This window comes from Scleropages formosus, chromosome 4, assembly GCF_900964775.1.
Source record: "Scleropages formosus chromosome 4, fSclFor1.1, whole genome shotgun sequence".
Taxonomy (NCBI): Eukaryota; Metazoa; Chordata; class Actinopteri; order Osteoglossiformes; family Osteoglossidae; genus Scleropages; species Scleropages formosus.
The window spans coordinates 38,070,633-38,086,128 of NC_041809.1; the positions used below are offsets into that span (position 1 = coordinate 38,070,633).

A 15,496-nucleotide genomic window follows, 5' to 3' on the forward strand; every position below is an offset into this window, starting at 1 on the left:
AGGCGGATTGTGGGCCTTTTCACACCGTCACATTGCCAAGTCGCATCTAGGGTTCAGCAAACTGTAAAAAGTCCCATGTCGATGTCTCTCCTGGCGATGGATCGATCCTCCTGCTAATTGCATTGATAAAACAATCAGAGATTATGGACTCACAGTTATAGTATTACAGGTGGTTAGATTAATAAGTGTTCCACTTTGAGTAATATTTGGTGTAAAACTGAGGAATATGATTAATTGAAATTGCTCCTTAAATTTATTATGAGAAAGAAATCAAGTCCAATGAAACGGCTAGACGAGTTATTTGTCTGAGCTTCGGTCGGGGGGAGAGCCTTGGCTCAACTGCTTATGAACTGCAAGTGTTACAGTATATTTTTTGAGCTGCAAAAGGAAACCTCTCATTGCAGAGTGACAGCACAGCAGGTCCCTGATGTCTTTAGGAATGTGAATCCCCAGAACACGAGGCCCGAGTTTTGAACCCAGGGCCTACTCCACAACGTTGTTGTGTCCCCTAGAGTTCTCATAGCGTTCCTTCATCTTTATTATTCTGTTTCCTGTCCCACTTTCAGTTTATTGTGTGCCTACATTTGTGTAGCTGAAGTCTAAGCACGTTGCCAGAGCCACCTCCAGATGGGTGAGGTCCATGCCTCTGGTCCCTGTGCACGGCCCGCCTTCACCGGAATGCCACGTTTCCACCGCCTTCCTACCGCCTTCCTCTGCTCTCTGTGCTCTAATAAGGACATACTTTGAAATTAATATCTGACTTAATTAAGACTAATTAGAGCCTTCACAGCCTTGTTTAAGGCGGCATGGCTTCCAGAAGGCAGACCGAAATTCTTGCAGAAGCAGTGAATTTGTTCAAAAAGGTGCAACAGATTTGGGTATATTTTTTTTATTTGTGCAGAAGTTGCACAGACTCAGGATTAACGCCACCATCTTTTTATCACCCAGTATATAGAGCACCAGTTAACACTTAATCCATGCTAAATTGGTCATTATGAAATACAGCGCGCTGTCTCAAGGTAAATGAAGCTTAAAATGCCATTGGATCATCCCTTAGTGGCATGTAACTCCGGACGGCTCTGTGCTTTTCACTTCATTCCTGCCTGTTTTGCAGGGTCTTTCCAGGGCAGTCGGCACAGACACTGCGCCTTCGAGGAAGAGCAACGGTCTTGGCCTAACTCTCTCGGCATGAGGCCTTACAAGGTTGTGTTGCGAGAACTGTGTCACGTTGCGTCGTTCCTAATTGCTGCGCGAACCAGTGAGCCACCACACTTCCCACTTTATTAGTCACTACCATCTTGTCCTATTTCTCCATTTCTCTGTGCCGCTGTGAGTGCCAGAGATTTGATTACACCTCGCAGCTATCTCGCTTTGTTGTCCGCTCATTTCGTCCTCTTTCTGCTGTTCGGAAATTCCAAAGGCGAATCGAATACAGTGTTGCCCCCCCAAGCCCTCGCCTCCTTTTTTGTCTTTCCCGCAATCTCAGTTTACTTGAAAATGTAGAATAGGAAAGTAATATTTCTTCTTCTCGTCCCCACTTTGACGTACAAATGTGATACTTTGCTAGGACACTCTGTCTATGTGAAGAAAAGGAGTTGTTCTGTCTCCAGAAAGGGAGAAATGTAAAATATGATAATGCATCCGGTAGAGAACTGAAAATTGCATGGGTGATCCTTTTTTTGAAAACATGATCTTGCCAGGCTTGTTCTCACACGTAACCCATTTTCCGTACTTGCAAACACATCCGACGAGCTTCTGTGCGCACTGGTTTGTTTAGGAAAAGAAAATTTAATGGACACCAGTGAGGACAATAGACATGCTTGCAGTGAGGGCTTTGGAGAGTGTAAATGTGTGAAGTGTGAGGAATGAGAGCTCACATGGCCCACAGGACCGCAGCCAAGACACAGAGGCCTTGGCTTAGCTGCTTTTTGGTCTGAGTGTTTATGTATTTACTGATTTTTAAACGCAGTATTTCAAATTGTGGGCAAAAGCAGACAAAAGCATTTTGCTGGTGAGGGTCTGGTGTGTCTGTCTGTCTCAACAGCCTGTTCCGTTTCCAAAACAGGAGCACTAGGTGTGTCACTGCCACTGACAGAGGCTCTGTGGACAATTTACAGTTTCACTTATTTCTTTGCTCTATCTGTAGGTAACCTGTACTGTCAGAACTTTGAATGTACCGTGTTTCCGAAAAGCTAAATGTTTACACGTGCACTTTAGGTAAATACAGTGCTGAAGAACTTATGGACACTTTTGATAGTTTTGCTTTGAAGTCACATTTGCAAGTAGAGGCTCCATCCTGAGTGGGAACTGCGCTGGTAGGAATACTTTTAAAACAGGAATTGTTCACCCAGAACGAGAGTGTGTTTGTTTGTGCTGCTGCAGTGTAAATTCACCATTGGGGAAACAAACGTGTCACACAGTTATCTCCTTTTCTCGGCATAAAAAGCCCTCATATGTTGTTTCGTTTGAAGCCAAAAAAGCAGGAGCCTGAAACTCCGTGGCAATGAAAACAATCTGAAGATACATTATATAATAGTCACGTTCTCTGCACTTGTGATCTTGTGTTGGACGTTGTCCATCTGCCTTGTTGTTGCAGTTGGTATTTTAATTAAAATCAATAAATTGGTGAATCAAAATAAGCCACGGAATATGAAAAAAGATCAAAAGAAACAGGATCCTGTTTTAGTTTGTTTTAAAATTAGTGTCACAATGTGTCCTTTTTTTTAATAAAATGGATGTTGGGTCAAGCAGGATATGAGAAAGAGCACTGGGCGTATTGGGAACAGTGGAGCGGTGGAGGAATTTGGAGCAATGGTCGCTGTGTTCGCCGCCTTCTGTCCGGCAGGGTAGGAATTGGCGCCGAGATTCCCTTGTTTCAGTCAAAATGGGTGGTAAAATTGCCACGAATGGCTCTTCTTTGCAGAGCTGCCGGGCTGCTCTGTCTTCGCCTCTGAGCGTTGAGCCATAAAGCGGCTCCCCCCAAACTCCTCCCGTGAGTTCTCCACATCTGACGTGTTATATGAAAGGCAAACAATAAGCAATCTATTTGTCCGCTCCTGAAAAAACGCCGTCTCTTTCATGTGCTCCTTCCCATTTCCCTGGGTCACGACTTTAGTCAAACATCAATTACTGTTACTTTTTTGATCTTGCCCCCCGTTTTTGGAGAGAGCACCTTTAATATTACAAAAAGGGGGGAAAAAAATTGCCGTATAAACAATGCCTCCATTGTGGTGCTCTGTGTTTTTTTTTTTTTTAACTTTTCGGACTGTCCATTCCTGTTGAGGCCGGAGTCAGTCGCTGACCGCTAAGCCCGGTTGCTGGTCCACTGGACTCAGGAATCTGGCGCTGTCTCACTGGGCTCTCTGGCTCAGAGGTGCAGATCTCAGTGGCAGGAATGTGGCCAATGATTGCGTTGTGGAAGAACAAGAGCTCCGTGCCTCCAAGAACCTTCCTCGTTGACACATAGCGTTGGCTTTTCCCGAATGCGCTCACACTCCCCGATATGGGGATGAGTGTACAGAGAAAGTCCATGTGAACGGGAGAAAGCAGCACTGCGTTTAATCCGATATGTTTCTGATAGGACCTAACCTAGTTCTAAAATAGCCGTGGTGACTAATGGGTTTGAGTTGGTAATGTTTAGTAACTTTATAAAAAGAACAGTTTTTCTTTCACCAGAGATTTGACCCCAATCCTCTATTTATGATTTTGTTGCACCAGAGCTTTGGAGCTCAATCCTCTGTTTATCCACCAAAAATGTACAGTAAGGGCAAGGCAGGGTTGGGAAAATATTATCTGTCCCTATGTTTTCCTTTCTTTCTAAGGCAGAAACTCTTCCTTTTTTATTTTTAAAACATTTCTTTATTAAAACCATGTACTTAAGGTCTGGCAACATGGAAAGGTCTTAAATATTTCTTGTCATTATTGATAAATATTTCTTGACACAAAATCATAGTGTAAAACTACAGTGATTTATCGTTTTGAAAGTTACGATTTACTCAGTTATCAGCGTTGTGTATGATTTGTTCCACCTCCTTCAGTTTTTAGTTTAGATCACTTTGTGCACAAATGTACATGTAAGATGTGTTGCAAAACTTCAGATGTCCTCATCAAATGAATTTCAAACCCCAGTCCTCATAAAAGATCCCCCAGACAGTCTTCTTGTACAAATAGATTTGCAAAATCTTCTTGGCAGTTGTGCTGACGTTATTGTACATGTTTTTGTTCCCCCCTTTTCTTTGGCCGCACGTCGACAGCTAATTCGCTGTTCAATAAGAGGCTTGTGTTTCCCTCAAAGCAGCAACAGCTGTGCTCTTGACAGTCTGTGGGATTAGGCTACAAAATTAACTCATAATAAAATGAATCAATCATTGTGACGTTTTGTTTAAATGTAGCTATTGAAAACATTTTGCCTGTTTCCTCGGGCACGCTCAGTCGAAGGGTCTTGGATGCGTGAAAATAGAAGGATGCTGTTTTGTTGGGGCCGGGGGCGTGGGGGGGTTGGGTATTTCAATTGTTTCCCTCCCCAGCCGTGTCCTTGCCACCCCTTTCGCCTCCTCGTGCTCACTCTTTATTTTCTGAAGTTAGAATAATTTGCAGGTTTATGTGCTTTGCTTTGTCTTCTGTCATGGAGAAAATGAGCTGTGAGTATGACACTCTTCTTACGTCTCTGCCTTTGGTGTTGGTTTTCACAGGCAAGTAGACGTAAATGTCATAAAACACAGAAGTAAGCCTTAACAACTGTTGTGCCCTTACATTTTTACCAATAAATAGGATGAAGGAAGTCTTGTTTTTTGCTCCAAATTGTAAATTCCACTGGAGGTCATTTCCATCCTACGTTAGAACAGCACAGGTGAAACAGCACAACTCAACCAGGGACATCAGTAAATGATGCCTTTTTGTCCCGATTTGCTAAAAATTTAGATCACTACATTCCAGAGTAGCACGTTGAGGCGCAGCCACCGCCACTTAATGAATTACTTAATGTAGCTCTCTGCTGTTTAATTGAATTAATTATTGGCTTAATTGGGCGGAGTGATGATGGCTTCCGGCTCTGGGGCGCTCAAAGAGCTGAAGGTACAACGGGAGCCTGTGAGGCGCGGTCCTCCTGGGAGAGCCCCTGACATTGTTGTGCTAAGTACCTACATGGCAACAGCAACCCCCTTTGCTTCAGAGATTGGGCCGCGGGGGGGCGGGGAGGTCATGCCAGTTTGATCGCTCAAGAAGGAGGGTTTCCGTGACTCGACCCATCATCCACTTTTTCCTGTCCCCTGTGTCCTCTCTAAAGAACAAGTGCTGGAAAAGGTCTCTGATGAGAAGAAGGCCAACTTTGTGTTGGAGGAGAACATTACTTGGTTCTTAGCGGCCGCCGCTACTAGAAATGCTTTTGTAATGACGCTACGTGAGTGGTCCGCAGCTCCTGTTCTGCAGTACAGCTCAGCTGTTGTAACCAAAAAAGAAGAGGATGTGGCTGACTTGGATTTCTGGCTGTTGCTCTAAATCAGCTTTTTTTTTTCTGAAAGTGGAGTTGAACCCTTCTTTCTCCTGGATAGAAAAGGAAGAATTCTTACACAATATATTTAATATTAGCAGAATAGTGCGTTTACACATACGCATGCATGTATGTGCGGAAATATCTGTATGTGTTCACATCCTAATGTGTCCGTTTCCTCTCCAGGGCTCACCGCTGCGGCAATGGCAGAAGCTATGAAGCTGCAGAAGATGAAGCTGATGGCCATGAACAATCTTCATGGCACAGGCAGCCAGAATGGCACAGAATCTGAGAACGAGGACCTCAACTCCAACGCAGGTCAGCGCTACACAGACACACACAAACACACACAACGGGCACGCAGATACAGCACTGTACACTTAAATTACTGCTACACACTGCTGCAACTGCCATCTACTTAAGGTAGCACTGTATACTGAGACTTACAGAACTACAACATGACATTCTCATATCAGCCTATATTTTTACAGATATTCGATACGTTTCTGCTTAGTGAAGAGCTGTAAACTGGAGCCACTTATTTTCTATAGTTAACACGCTAAACATAATGAAACAAAAGGAGCTTTACACATTTTTCACAGGATTACAGATGTATATGCTTACTTAACGGAATTCCTTATTCTGCCCTTGCTTAGTTCACTTGTTAAGCAGACATCCTTACTATGCAGAAACTTTTTTTTTCTCATTGAATTTTTCCCTATTTATTTAGCTCTTTTTAGAACCAGTCTTTTGGTGGTGGACTCAGTCCCACATGATGACCCCTACTGTCCGTTTAATCCTAGTCCAAAACTCAACTGAAAACACAAACACTGTCATTGTGTTTAGTTTCGATACCTACTATATTTATATACAGAAGCCAAAGTATCAGTCCGACCATCCTTTGCGCTTTAAATATCAGTGGCTCCCATTCCCATGCTGATTCATATAGAAACACTGAAATGAGCTCATTTCATGTTGCATTATTTAGTTGTGGGATCCAGATGGAATTGCCAGCAGAAGAGCAGGTGCATCTCCACTGTGTTCTCTGTAAACTTCAGGTGCAGCTTTGCCCGGTGTCAAGCACATGGTGCGTGGCCCTTCTGTTGGGGAAGTGCTGCTCACAGAACCACAAATCAGGGGGAAGTTTATTTAGGAACAGGGGATTGCTTGCTTATAAATCACGGGGGCCTTGTCTCCCTCCATCACCGAGCACACACAGTGAGCCCAGGTAATTGGTTCTGGCCGTGTGTCCCTTTGCTTCAGATATGTTTTATTGGGGCTAATAGCATCCTTAATGGCTGCAGCCTGACTGTGCATTTAGATTGCGATGTGAGGAAGTGCATGACGCTGGGTGCTGGGAGAGCAGGGCCATGCCACAAACGTGGCCCCTGCTCTTTAACTGTCCTTGTGAAAAACAGCGGGCCACTCCCAGGGCCGCGTGACACTGAATATTTAACAGTCTGTGTAATTTGGAATGAAAGGGAAACAAAGACGATGCGTAAAAAGGATTGATGGACAGGCAGTAGAGGAGATGTGTACCTAGCTGGGCATATGTTAACATACAGACAAGTGGTGTTAAGGCAGATCTCTCCTTTAGGGGAAACCAGTTGACTTCTTGCAGAGATCTTGGAGAGCGAGCCTTGGTGTAACAGATATGTTAAATACTGAGTCCGCTGGGCATCGTGGTGTTGATAGAAAAATGAGTTAATCCTTTCTAACAGTGCAAGGTGATAGATGGGGGGTGTGGAAAGGCACAGCAGAAGGCAATGAGAAGGAGAGAGAATGTAAGGATGTGCACTTGGATGAGGTAGCAGGGTCTCGTACTCTATTAGCGAGCTTCTAATGTACTGTTGCTGACACTGAGACACTCAGTAGGAATTTGCTTTAATAAGACTAATGATAATGACCGTTATAAAGGTAATGATGATGAGGGAGATGCTATTTTCAGAGCTTTTTGAGTTGATCAGTGGACAGAGAGCATGGAGTGTCATAATTCACGAGCGAACACAAATTTGTCCCTCCCCCATTTAGGCTCAGGTCCCAAGCATTAGTGTACCAATTCCCTGTCTTTTCTTTCTGCTCCATATTTTCCATATCAGATTTCTGTGCTTCCTCTTCATTGACATTATCAACTATGTATTGATTGTCGGAACGGTATGTTTGGAGCAACAGCCCCATGGTTCAGAGAGAGTTGGAGCGAATATAAGTATCTGTTGGAAATGCCCGAACCGTCTTCATCGGATGGGGCCAATAAGCTGAGTAGCGGGGGTGTCCTGCTAAGACTGAGGCTGAAGGTCCTGGTGGATGTAGCATTAAACCAGCAGTGCAGAGATTGAGTTGGTGGTAAAACCAGACCAACTTAATTCCCTCTTCCACAGCATTATGGAAGAGGGAATTAAGTGTTGTTGCTCATTGTGTTCCATGAGCCTATGGCACAGTTTTAATGGTGTGCCGATTTATGCTGCAGAAGTTATGTTCTTGGACAGAGCAGGGATGGCACTGTCTCTGCAGTGGTTGGCCAAAGCCTTGTAACAAGCAGAAAAAACACTTTTTTTAAAAAAATTATGTTTCAGGGCATTCTCGCCCAGAATGTTCTTCAAGGCCCTCGAAGAACGGGGACTGCGGAGAACCATGAGCGCGTGGCGTTGTGATCGTGTGCACGGTGCAAGCGCACGCTTCTTCATCTCAGAAACGGCCACTTGCTTAAGACTTCCAACTGCTCAAAGACAAGAAAGGAACAGGCTTTTAGTGGGCCTTCCAGGCTTTATTGGGGGAAGGTCCTGGAACGCAATCTACCGAGTCCTCTCTAAGTTAATCAAACGGCCTCAGAAGATTTCCGCGCCAACTTTAACCCTTGCTCCCTCTCTTCCGCAGCCAAGACACTGATCCCCAGACGACAGCTGCAAAGCCCAACTTCTGCTTGTCTCCTTCCCTCTCCTGTTCTCTTTTCTTCTTCTGTTCTTTCCCTTTCTCTTTGAGGCTCCCGGGGCGGTTTGTTGGTCCCTCCCTCTCTGATGGCAAGCTGCTTTGGAAAACATCAAAGGGCATCTAATCTGCGTTTTCCCCCTCCGTGCGGATCGGGCTCAAACCCGCAGCTATCTGCAGAGAACAGTCGGCAGAGATAGGCTTGATTTCAATCTCCCTTTTTCCATTCTTCCTCAAACAGTGTCCCCGCCCCCTTCCAGGGAACTTCACACACTTCGAAAGCATCTCTAGCCGGTGCTTTGGAGGCTCATTACAGAGAGCTGACAAGTGCTTGATCATTTTAGCTGTTGCCCCACAATCGGCCACCAGGCAATTTGGCTTATCCCGTTTTTAGTTGCCAAAGTCTCGCAAAGTACAGCGCTCAAGTTCCATGGCGTCTCTGCGTGCCACGTCCTTTGAACGAACCTTCGCGCTCGATTGGTCGGCCTTCCGAAACGGGAGGGAAAAAGAAGCGGATGCAGGTGAGGTGCAGAGCTCCCGCTCAAACGATGCCTTTAAATATAAATGCTTCCGAAACCACGTTAACAGGAAAAAGCTGGGAGCATGTGTTTTTTGTACAAGTGGCAATAGAAGAATAGCCAAGCGAAAAAAGCTCATTGCTCTAATGGAGTACTGTCAGGGAAAATCACCGTCACAAATGACATCAGAGAAGAACTGATATATTTCTCTTTTCCACTGACAAGTTAAAAGAGAAATTCCATGCATTATTTAAAGAGACTCAGGAATCTGTCAGGCCTGTGATTGCCGAGTTAGCAGAAACAGGTGCTGCTGGAGAGCGTGGGCTCACCGCTCTGTTGTGTAACCTCTTTTTTTTTTTTCCCTGGTGCAGGCGCCCACTGCCGATCCCTGACTACCACACGCTCAGCACTTTTCTGCCCCCACCCCCCACCCCCCCACCACCGGAGCTGTTCCCGTCAGAGGACAGGTGCCACTCTTATTTAGTGTAAATTTTCTACATTAGGGCAGCTGCTGCGTATCCATAGTTTGCTGGGTTCACCTTACCGTGAGCAAGAGAAAGCAATACCACTGAGCACCCTTCCATACCCCTCCACAATGGCCTTGCTCCCGCTTGCCGAGGCGTTGTGTTCCGCACACACTGCTTGCTAAGCCGCGTCTTTAGTGGAAGACAAATCCTCCCTGACACGGGGGCTAGCAGGCCCTAATGGCTCACTAATAGGCCGCCACGCGAAGAGCCCTGGTTCAGAGAGCCGGGAATGATGGGAATTACCAGGCTGTGCGCCGAAGGTCTATCGCTGAGCTGTCTCCTGACACTGAGTTGTTAAAGTCCTAACAGGCTAGGCCTAACTGGCTAACCCTCCCCACAGATTCAGTGTTCAGCAGGGCTTTCCACTGTGCCCAGGAGCTCTCTACACAAACATACATGGGACATAATGTATTAGTATGTGGATGTGTGTAATTGCATGTTTTTTTGCTTTCTCACATGTTCCCGTAGGCATTGCTTGGCTGCCCCTCTCCATCCAAAAACACGTTTGAATTGCAGTCTTTTCCCACACAGGCCTTTCACTGATGATTGACTTTGCAGTTTAGCACAACACCAGCCTGTGGAAGGAATTAAAAGGACAGCAAGTGAAAGTCCAGTCCTGCAGTAGCACACGTCTCGTTTTACAAGCACCTTCTGTCATTGTTTGACGCCGTGATAAGTGGACACAGTGAACCTACTGGCTAAGCGCTTGTGTGCTGAACCACGAAATTACAAAACACATCTCTAGTAACCAGTAAATTTTTTTCCTTGTTTACCTTGCCATTAATTGTGATTTGGGATTACAGAAAAAATATACAGCCTTTATATAACAAAGAAGGAATTTTAAGACAGAAACATTATTGTTTTGTGACAGTATTTGGCCTCCTATAGCTGCCTGGATCAAATTTAAGACCCTGGTTATTGCCTACAAAAGCATTGATAGGACTGCTCCTAGCTATATACCAGACTTGATCAACTGCTACACCCCAACCAGACTGCTACGCTCTTCCACATCTGCCCACTTGGTGGTCTCATGCATGAAAGGTAAAGCGCGGAGGTTCTCAGTTCTGGCTGTGGTGTGGTGGAACGACCTCCCCCTCTCACTCAGAACTGCTGAAACTCTGTCCACATTCAAGAAGGGTCTGAAAACTCACCTTTTCCAGACTCACTTTGCTCATCATCTCTCAAGCTCATCTAAGGTGTAAATGTTCATGCACCATAACTTTATGATTGTGCCTAGATAAACCTTTACACAGCCAGTACCCCTGTATTGTATGTAAATATTTGTGTACCTTTAAAATAAAAACAAATGTCGGAAGGTGATCAGGATTCGTCTATCCTGAGTTTTATGCAGCTAGTCGTGCGATGAATATCGGTGCATAAAGAGGAAAGAAACAAATTAGGTTTACTAAAGAATCACGCGTGTGCAACTATGCCTCTTTCTCCTAATGTAACAAACTCATTGTATTTCTCTGAGATGTTCGTTGCTTTGGAGAGAAAGCACACACACACACTGTCTGAAGCCACTTGTCCCAAGTGGGATCATGGTGAGCCGGAGCCCAACCCGGCAGCACAGTGCGTAGGGCTGGAGGGGGAGGGGACACACCCAGCACGGGACGCCAGTCCGTCACAAGGCACCCGCGTCCCCCAAGCTTTGCAGAAAAGCGTCTGAAAAATGAATAAATATATTTACACGCAGAGCCGTGAAACTCACATTTTTTCATGTAGCTGACATTTTTCTCCATAGTGACTTACAAATATTTACCCATTGATACAGCTGGGTAATTTTACTGGAGCAATTTAGGCTAAGTACCTTGCTCAAGGGAGCTACAGCTGGAGTTGGGATTCACACCTGTGACCTTCAGGTCCAAAGGCAGCAGCTCTAAGCACTACGCCACAAGCTGCCTCTGCCTGTTAAGTTGTGTTTAATGTTGTCGTGGACAGGATAGGCGAGGCTGTTGTAGTTTGTGGGTGACCAGGTTTACCCACAATGCCTTTGGGGCTCTATAGCTTTCTGCCTCAGTGCCTGAGTCAGCGAGAGGCTGAGTCCCACCTGCTGCCATGCCGCACACAATGAAAGGTGTAACAGATCCATGCCCATCCCATTCTGCTTGCACAGCCCCCCCCCTTCTCCACTGTCTCTGAAACAGGAGACAGTGGCCCTCTCCACAGCAACCACCACCCCTGACCAATAGGTGCCAGCCACCCGATACCAAGAAGCACTGTGTTTTTGCAAAATATTGACACTGTTGCGTGTGAGGTAGGCCCTGTAGTGGCCTGTGGGCTGGCGGTGGTATCGGCTTTCGCTGTCACTGCTCTGCACCTGTTAGTCAGCTGAGGGTCGGAAGATGCTCTTTGTACAGTCCCGTTCTACTTCTGTCACTAATCCGTCAAATGTGCTGGCTGCTGCACTATGAACCACTGATGCTTCGAAACACTTAAACAACTCTGGTACGTGCTGAGAACTGTTTCTCTTACAGTGACTCAAATTAGGACAATATTGTATTACAAGAAGTAAAGGGGTCATTTCTGATCTCAGATAAAAATTCCACTATATGTTTCCTCATTTTCATCAACCACTCATCCAGTGTAGGACCACAACACCTTGGCAGGATTCGAGGCTCCGTCTGAAATCACGGCCCTCAAACTGTGAGGCAGCCGCACTACCTGTTGTGCCACTGTGCCACATGCAAATGATATTCATTAGAAGCCAATTCAGAACTGGGGCGCTATGTATGTGTGAGCATTCTGCAGTGAAAGGGTTACTGTACATCTGTTTCTTACATCACAGTGTTAACGTGTTCTGTGAAATAACCCTGGTAGAAGAATTGCCATTCTGAGGGGTCAAATTACCTTTGTTTCTTATGGAAAAAAATAATCAGTTCCTGCACTGAAAATATGTCACTGTAAATTAACATACCATTACATTTACATTACAATATATTTTCACATACCAAAATAAAAGGTATTTCTACACATGGCAATAACACCACCATTTCTAAGAAAAAATATTATTTTTAGCTGGTGTTTTAATGTTAATTTTATTAATTCATTATCAGTAACTGCAGGGGGGGTGCAGTGGCGCAGTGGGTTGGGCCACAGTCCTGCTTTCCGGTGGGTCTGGGGTTCGAGTCCTGCTTGGGGTGCCTTGCGATGGACTGGCGTCCCGTCCTGGGTATGTCCCCTCCCCCTCCGGCCTTACGCCCTGTGTCACCGGGTAGGCCTCCGGTTCCCCGTGACCCCATATGGGACAAGCGGTTCTGAAAATGTGTGTGTTTATCAGTAACTGCCTGTCTACTGCTGGGTCACAGAGACCCAGAATCTATCCAGGAACCATGAGACATGACAGTTTGCTTCTTATATGTTTATCAAATAAAGAAATAAACAAGATTACTTACTGTCCCCTTAAAGGCGCTGTGTAGCGTTACTGAGGTACGTTTCATCACCACTCCTGCTGTGTTACCTTTGTGCAAGGAAGCGACCAGGAATCCAGACAGCGAAAGTTGCTTTGCTGTATGCATGGGTAAATTATTGCACTTGTCAACTAAACATTATTACTTGCTTTGGAAAAAGTGTCAGATAAATGATTTAATAATAGTAGTATTGAAAGTGTTCTTTGTTTTCCATAGTCAGGGGATGTGGTTGAATGAGACTGTAAGGTGATGGTGGATGGATAGGCCATCAAGTCCAACTTGAAGCAACCACTTGGAAGGTTGTCGGAGGCAGTCCAAACTCCCCACACCCTGGGCTGGACTCAAACCCCACACCCACCCAGCAGCTTAGGAGCTGTGAGGCACCAGTTTTACCTGCCATGCCACAATGTCCCCAGTGCACAAGGGTGTAATAGGAAGCAGGGAAATATATTTAATAGATGGTTTTGTTGTGGAGGAACCGTCGTGTCCGTGTGCTTTGTACACTGAAAGACATAGTTGGCAATGAGTGAAATACTTGTTGCAGAAATAAAAGGAACAGATAAGTGTGCAGTGAATGACACGTTAGTTGAATGGAAAAAGACACATATTTGGCCATTTTTGTTGTGCGGGATCCCTTTATACTGTTATATTTATACGAGGACTGAGTGTAGTCAAGTGAAGAGTCCTAGAGAACCTGGGAGGTGTAAACAGTTCTGACAAGTAAAGTATTTTTGTGGGGTGTCCACAGCCTTAAGGCTTTAACTGTTTTGGGATTGAACAAAAGATGGTACCCTTGAGCATGTGTGCATGTGCATAGGTCTGTGCTTTGAGGCCACAGCCTTCCTTACATCACCTTGGTGTCTGCGCTCTGCACTCTGTACCTCAGGATCTAGATGTGGGCTCAGTAGCACCCCATGTGGAGACCCATGGAACAGCCAGGTGAGACTAACATCCAGGTTGTGGGAGATGCGTCCCCTCAGCACTGTCTCTTCCAGTCTCCTCCATGTCCTCACATCTCAGATGTTTCTTCATTGCTTGGTCTTCCCATTGAAGCATTTCCTGACTTTCAGGCATCAAGAGTTAATGAACCATAAATCATAAATATCCAGGGGACAGGTGCTGTGTGGTGACTACTCATATCAAAGCAGCCTGACACACATACACACGTACACGCGTCACACACACAAATGCAAAGCTACACACAGATGCAGACATTGTCTGAAAGGCTTTGACCACAATGTATGTCGGGTACTAAGATCCTGAGCTGTGACTTGACTCTCAGGGAGCTCTGCGAGTGAAACCCTGGTTTATGTACTGGCGTCGGAAGGAGGCCACTAACTGAAAGGAGCAGCTCTTCCTTCACAAGAAGCAAGGGCTGTGCTTAGGGTTCAAGCTCAAATGAGCACCCCGCCACAAGGTGAGCTTCCTCACCTCTCCACGTCTTTTCCACTCTTTGACGTCAGCTCTCAGTGGCGTGGCAAAACTCGAATTTCCTGCAGCCAAGGCCGAAACCTTCGCTTGCCATTAATGTGTTTAGGGAAAGTCGGAAGGAAAGATATCAGCCAAATATGCGGCACATTGTGCATTAATCATTCAAGGAAGTAAACAGAGAAGGCCGGGTCACTTTGTGTGGAGAACACAGAGCCCCAGGGGGCCGTTCACACCGGAAATGATCATTACGGGCTCTGTGTGCTTGTGGACCTCACTGGCAGTGAGTGAATAAGGGTACGAGGGAGGACAGGGACAGTGAACTTGCCCTCTCTGTGACATCTAAATGTCGATCCTGCAGTTTTTAACTCATTATTTGTCCTCTCTGTGGTCACATGGAACTGAGGAACGGGAGAGAAGTGTTTGTCGCTGCATCTTAGGTTCCTTTCTTCGTACTGCACCTTGCTGCCTCTCCGGGGTCAAGGAGACCGCACCCTTCCAAAGTGCTCTCAGCTCGCAGGGTGCCGTGTGCCGACCTTGAGCAGAACGTGTCGGTATTGAAGCGGCGGGTCCTTGCAGCGGCACCGGGTCAATGTGGAAACCGCCTCCCTGAATACCTTATCACGCATCTTCAAACATAGCAGGACGACGGGGTAATTAATCTAATGCTGTTCTTCTCCTATGTGTCTGTGTGTGTGTGTGTCTGTGTGTGTGTGTGTGTGTGTGTGTGTGTTAGGGAGACAGCAAGAGAGATCTTGTCTGTGAGCAGCTTGTGGGAACGGCTGAGCAGAGCAGTGGGGACACAGGGAGTACAAAAAGTGAGAGGCCCTGGTATTTAGTTTGAGCCTGCAGTCCAGCTAATGGAAATGTATTTTGTTTAATGACCCCGAATTCCTGTTTGTAATTAGATGTGGGAATTGCCCACACTTTGTACCAGATGATACTGTATGAACAGATCAGGGTAGTGCAACGGACGAGGGCCATCGGAGGCCCCGCGCTCCCCGTCATTTTTCATCCGTCTGACAAGCGGGTGCGCGAGAGCGGCAGAGGGGGGATTGATTTTAAATGAGCCTCAAAATGATGTCTAATGAAAACCTGTAAAGACACTTTCATTTCTAAATACCAAATTAGCCAGCCAGCAGAGGATAAACACTCAATGCATAGCGAACCCTGACGGCGGCCTCAACCAAGCACCCGGGG

At 45.9% G+C, this 15,496-nt stretch overlaps 1 protein-coding gene across 3 annotated transcripts in view; it reads left to right on the forward strand.

The window, feature by feature from the left end:
* The window catches only part of dacha (dachshund a), a 122,113-nt gene that overhangs the window by 69,680 nt on the left and 36,937 nt on the right, over window positions 1–15,496 (forward strand). For all 3 annotated transcript variants that reach the window (XM_018751995.2, XM_018751996.2, XM_018751997.2), the window contains exon 3: window positions 5,675–5,806. In XM_018751995.2, the coding sequence (XP_018607511.1) occupies window positions 5,675–5,806 (132 nt within the window). The remainder of the gene's footprint in view (window positions 1–5,674; window positions 5,807–15,496) is intronic.